The sequence below is a fragment of the Protomyctophum bolini genome (genome assembly GCF_963924005.1).
Source record: "Protomyctophum bolini genome assembly, chromosome: 11".
NCBI lineage: Eukaryota > Metazoa > Chordata > Actinopteri > Myctophiformes > Myctophidae > Protomyctophum > Protomyctophum bolini.
The window spans coordinates 35652115-35658658 of NC_137872.1; the positions used below are offsets into that span (position 1 = coordinate 35652115).

The window sequence follows — 6544 nt, forward strand, 5'->3', positions numbered from 1 at the left end:
ACCTTCCACTCTTTGGGTATGAGGTAGGAATGCAATATTTAAGGTGTGGTGGTTTCAGTGAGTGTTGTGTTGTGTTGTGTTGCGAGTGCGTATAGCGCTAGTCTGACGACCCTAGAGCCCCATACACGGGTGAGTCATAACCAACCCACGTAGTCGGAGTAACAGGATGTCGGACTAACGCATGCCCCCGTGCTGGGTTGTGCTGTGCCTGTGCTGTGTGTGTATGTGCGTGTGTGGAATGTATTATTTAAGGTGAGGTGGTTGTGTGCGTGTGTGTATGGGAACACTCTGGTGCTGGTACTATTTATCACATTGACTTGACACGCCATGCTGTGGGCTCCCGGGCATAGCAATGCTTCGGGGGGGTTCAGCACATGTGTTTCAAGAAACAAGAAGTGCGTAGGCATTACATTATACAAAACACATTTCCTCTGTGTCTGCTGGGGAGAGATAATAACTACTGCAGATACTGATGAAACAAACTTTCTCCATCCAGAAAGAATATGTTAACTGTAATATGTAAACTAATTGACAAGACTACACTCAAGCAAGGAATGGACAGCATCAATATCTGACTATACACACAGTCTGATTCCCATTCGCTACATCAGCATAAACCCCCATCCTATAGTTCCCCCAGACGACTCCTCCTGAGGTAGCCCAGGAAACCATGGAGACAGACATTTCCCAGGCCATACCGATCAATACTGCGGTCATTTCTCTTTAAACCTCCCATCCTTCCTGTCCTTGAGGAAATACCTGTGGCATTCCCACTAATCCTAGTGGGCAGTGTATAGAGCGTCGCAGTCCCGCCCCCTTTCATGACGCCGCCATGCCCAAGAAATAGTTCCCAATGCATTTTTCCCATATAGACATTTCAAAACGTATTTATTTGAAGACCTTATAAGCATCGTACAAAGCCAACTCTTGTCGTGACAAATCATGACAACAAACACAATATTTTGGACCAAACAAATAATTACAAAGAAGAAAAACAACAAAAAAGGTGTAATTTGTTCAGCCCAAAAAAATTGTGTTTGTTGTCATGATTGTGTTCGCGGCGTAAACGTCTTTAAATAAATACTTTCTGAAAAGTCTATGAGGAAAATGAACGGGGATTTCTTTTCCGGGTCTCTCGAGGGGGCGGGACTGCGGCGCTCTATAGCCTAGCCAAACGGCACTATAGTAATCGAATACACCAGATAGACAAGCTGGTAATCATCATGCCATATTATTTAAGATTGTCAGAGGCACATAATGTGCATCCACTGTAATCCTGAGGTGGCATTGTAGCTGTCATGGAGCTGTGGTTCGGGAGTTATGCATTTGCGTTTTTGACACCTATAACCCACAATCTCTGTCACGTCACCTAACTCAAATCCCCGTCGCTCACCCCAGGCAAGCCCCCAGGTCACCGTGACATCACGTGACATCAGCCACGTATAGTCGGAGTAACAGGATGTCGGACTAACGCATGCCCCCGTGCTGGGTTGTGCTGTGCTGTGTTATGTTGTCTGTGTGTGTATGTGCGTGTGTGTGTGTGTGGAATGTATTATTTAAGGTGTGGTGGTTGTGTGTGTGTGTGTGTGTATGGGAACACTATGGTACTGGTACTATTTATCACATTGACTTGACACGCCATGCTTTGGGCTCCCGGGCATATGGTGCCCACTGCCCAGGTGATTGTGATGTATTGGTCAAAGTTCATCCCATGCCAAAGAGATCTGGAGCTTACCTGTTCTGACATTCCATTATCTTGATCTGGACCTCATCACACCCTGTGTACACTCAAGATGCGCTCCATGTACTGTATGGCCAGTGCGCGCGACTCTCGCCCTCAGGCATCTTACTGGTTTCATGTATTGTCAACTATACAGTAATAGTATGCAACACTTTGCATACTGTACCAGTGAAATGAGGACAGAGTAGAGACTGAATACTCAACCTCAATATGTCTAGATATAACTTGTATTGTTGTTTCTGCCAGCTTACTGTGAAACAAAGCTGACCTTGAAGATAGCATAGATAGAGACCTACATCACCAGCACTGGGCGTAACCTATACTGCACTCAAGATCTTTGTCACCATCAGTCACGAGACTCTGATCTCGCCACGACGCATGGTTGGTTCATGTATCACGTCTGGTTCATCAACACCTATTATGAGGAGTTTTTTTTAATGATATATATATTTTGGGCCATGTCATGTGGTCTACCTGCAAAGCCTTTGTGATCTACTGGTAGATCGCGATCTACCTTCTGGGCACCCCACATTGTACAGTATGCTATAGCTAAACAATTTCACTAGAGCTATTGCTTCTGCACATGATCCCGCCTGGTGAGCAGAGCTGTTTTTGTCTAAAGCCTAATTTTCGAACATATATACCCATATGCTTTGAGGTATATAACTAGGATAGGATTAACACAGACAGCGACACTCATAAATAATGAACAGAGAGAATATGACAGTGGAAGGGGTGAGAGTGGGGAGAGGAATGACAGGAATAGGTTGGGAGGGATGAAGGTAAGAAGCATCTCTTTCTTGTTTGTTGAGGGCACAGAACACCGGAGGCACCGGTGTCTTTATTCTCAGGGGGAATCGGCACAATAGCAGGGATTTTGTGCCATCCACATATTACTTTAAAAACATATTACATTATTAATGCATTGTTGAAAACAAGAAATCAACAATCTCGCATTCAAAGACCATATTATCACATAATTGGCTGTAGAGAGAAAAGGGTCCCTTAATCCAGAGTGTAAAACATTACCCTTAGGGGTCCATTTTTATTATACTCCACACTTGGATGTGGAGAATAAAGGGATGGATAAAAGTTTAATGTATCCCTCTGTAATAATGTTCAAAGAACAGAGTGACAGTAATGACATGATGTGAAGGGTTGGGGTTTACCACGATGAGGTGCAGCGCAGTAAGGAGGACACACACACTCAGATTTTTTTTTCTGAGACGGCCAAGTGTAGAAAAAAAGACATGATTTATCAGGAGAATTAAATTGTGCCATTATGAAATAAATTTGCACACAGCTAATTTAGCCTAAAGGGCCACTTCACCCCTTTTGCAACCATATCTTATTTTAATTATGTCTGGGAGACAAGAAACACTTTCCTGGGGGTTTTGTATGTGGGTAATTTGTGTTTTTATAGATATTCCAGTATTTCAAAGTGTCTATGGACTCCATGATGTCATGGACACTGGGCTCACTTCCTTCCTGGACTACAATTCCCCGTAATGCTTTGGTGCACTGCTCCTCCTTGTGGATAGGGGGAGGGCTGTCTTACTGAGACAACATGTAGTCCAGGAAGTATTATGAGACCAGTGTCCATGACATCATGGAGTCCATGGACACTAAAATATGATCTAAAAACCACATATTACCCACATAAAAACCCCCAGGAAAGTGTTTCTTGTCTCCCGACCATCATTCAAATAAGATCTGGTTGCAAAAGGGGTGAAGTGGCCCTTTAATAATTTCAATGAATCCGGTAAAGAATGTGCTGAAGTGCTTTTAAAGAGATTCAGTGCGCCACCTCCCACCTCTACAGAAAGGAAATTCAGGAAGGTAGGATGTAGAATGATCATTCATATAGGGCTGCTCTCAGAGCCATGTGGTGAGGTCATCAGATTTGGGAGAACGTGACAGACAATCATTCTTTCTTTGTACACCTCAGCTCTCACGGGGGCTACATGGGGAGAGGGAAGGACTGGAGTGCATGGTTGAGGGTAACACTTTACAATGGCCGTATCCCAGGCTCTGCATTTATCTGGGGGAAAGTCTAATAATCGATAGAATAGTGTGTTAGTGCTGCGACACTGACTGCCACATAAATGTGTGAAGAATTGTATATTTCCTGCCCTATTGGTATAGTATAGATACATAATGGGTGATAACAAGGGAATACATGGTTGAATATTTAACCCTGAAATGTAGTGTACGGAAAATATGTTTTGTTTTGTGTAGTTAAACCATCACCGTCATTCAATTTCTGTTGACAAGGTTTGATCATAGGTGGAGCTGTGGGGGGAAATAGCATGTTAGCAAATAGCAATGCTTCCAGGAAGTGAGGTACCAGGAAAAGCTATAAAAGTACAGTAAAGAAAAGCTACAGAGCGAATCTGCACCCAGATTCCCTGCTGTCTCACCTTCACCACATAATCAGATAAAATCACCTAACACGGGCTGTTCACCGAATCAAAATTCAGTGACAGTCAAAGTTTTTGTTGAGTTTTGTTCCTAATGTGACTGGTTGATGTCACCGGAAATGACACGTTGAATTCCCCTTGAATCCAGTTAAAGAGCTTAGCTGGAGATCATACAGATACCATGCCTCGGCTGGCAAGCTGTGGTCACGCAAAAGGCTCCACAAACAAGCGTCCATCCAAACATAATTCATGCAGCTTGAGGTCAGTGCGCCGCTAGTTCTGGCCCTTACTATGTGACCCTTTGTTCTAAAGAAGTCATGTCCAAGTTAATAGTTCATAATTGCACATGAATATATATACAGTGTGTCACATCCAGGCTCTAGACCTCTCAATTACACATACCTATCGCTTTACTTGAATCGTTTCTTTCCCTTTTCAGCTTCTATACCCTTTCTTCTCTCCATCCACACACTTCCATACACACGTGGCACGCACGCACACACAGATATCGACAGACCCATTATTCCTGGAGGTTTTCTGATATCTATCAAGATACACTGCCAAGAGTTTCAATACCACCCAGAGTCTATCCTTGATACTGTACGTTCCCACATAGAATAGGCAGAGACAGAGACAGCTGCCACTTAACAGTGCTAGAGCTGCATCCTTCCTCTCTCTCTTTCTGCTGCTGCTGCTGTTGTTGCTGTTGTTGCTGTCACTTTGGATTTCATGCACAGATCTGTGCCATCACAGGACATACAGTATAGCAAGTTCAGACCTTCAAAGGTTTGAATGCATCACACACATTCAGACAGTCGATACAGATGCTGATACAGACCCCTAATGGTGTGTTCACTTCACACGGGCAGATGCAAAGATACAGTTCATTGTCAAATTTGTCAATGCCAGCCAGCGACATGAAGAGGCAAAGATGCATCCAACATTTGTAGCTGCTGCAAAAGCTACAACAGCTACAAATACTTACGTATTTGTAGCATTGCATCTTTTGCATCTGCCCTCGTGAACGCATGCAGCATTAAATGCACGCACGCACACGCGCGTGCGTGTGTGTGTGTGTGTGTGTGTGTGTGTGTGTGTATTGTACTGTATATGCACGTTTGTACATTTGTATGTGTTATTGTGTATGTCAATATGCAAGAAAGACATGATCGACGAACATAAAAGCACGCCAGCCTTTGACATTTTAGGGGGGCAAGGCCATATGGTCTTTGTTGAGTGCACAATTAGGCCAAATGCCAGCCCAGGGCAGGAAGGCCATCAAGTGCATTGAAAGAATGAATTTAATTTATTTAAAGGTTAAGAATGATTTAAAAAATGCAGTAAAATAAATAAATTGTGGTATTTACAATCTGATCCATGTTCAGCACCTGCACCAGTAAAAGTAACTGGATTGGTTAAAATTAAGAGTTAAGATTTTAACTGTGTGTGTGTGTGTGTGTGTAAAATAAATAAATTGTTGTATTTACAATCTGATCCATGTTCAGCACCTGCACCAGTAAAAGTAACTGGATTGGTTAAAGTTAAGAGTTAAGATTTTAAGTGTGTGTGTGTGTGTGTGTGTGTGTGTGTGTGTGTGTGTGTGTGTGTGTGTGTGTGTGTGTGTGTGTGTGTGTGTGTGTGTGTGTGTGTGTGTGTGTGTGTGTGTGTGTGTGTGTGTGTGTGTGTGTGTGTGTGTGTGTGTGTGTGTGTGTGTGTGTGTGTGTGTGTGTGTGTGTGTGTGTGTGTGTGTGTGTGTGTGTGTGTGTGTGTGTGTGTGTGTGTGTGTGTGTGTGTGTGTGTGTGTGTGTGTGTGTGTGTGTGTGTGTGTGTGTGTGTGTGTGTGTGTGTGTGTGTGTGTGTGTGTGTGTGTGTGTGTGTGTGTGTGTGTGTGTGTGTGTGTGTGTGTGTGTGTGTGTGTGTGTGTGTGTGTGTGTGTGTGTGTGTGTGTGTGTGTGTGTGTGTGTGTGTGTGTGTGTGTGTGTGTGTGTGTGTGTGTGTGTGTGTGTGTGTGTGTGTGTGTGTGTGTGTGTGTGTGTGTGTGCAGTGCGTGCGTGCGTGTGTGTGTGCGTGCGCGCGTGGGTGTGTTTCAGTGTTTGTGTGAGGCACACATGCAGTTCGCCAGACATCTGTAGAGAGAGAGAGAGAGAGAGAGAGAGAGAGAGAGAGAGAGACCCCATGGTTCATAAAGAGTCCATCAAAGTGCCGTGATGCAAACACTCAGCGATCACAGCGGACAAACGCACTCCCACGGACCGAAAAACCACTTTCTACCAACATCATCAATAAGTCCTGCAGCACAAAGACACTCCCAGACTCCCACGTGGGGCTGCAGCAGGAGCTCTGCTGGGCTTTGGGGTAAACATAAACCCAAGAGACGTCCCGC

At 44.1% G+C, this 6544-nt stretch overlaps 1 protein-coding gene across 1 annotated transcript in view; it reads right to left on the bottom strand.

Moving 5' to 3' along the window:
* Window positions 1-6378: 6378 nt before the first annotated feature.
* LOC308323432 (MAGUK p55 subfamily member 3-like) overlaps window positions 6379-6544 on the bottom strand; it is a gene marked incomplete at its 3' end in the record, with an annotated part of 15664 nt that continues 15498 nt past the window's right edge. Inside the window, exon 13 of the mRNA XM_080775163.1 lies at window positions 6379-6509. Coding sequence (XP_080631289.1) covers window positions 6379-6509 — 131 coding nt within the window. The remainder of the gene's footprint in view (window positions 6510-6544) is intronic.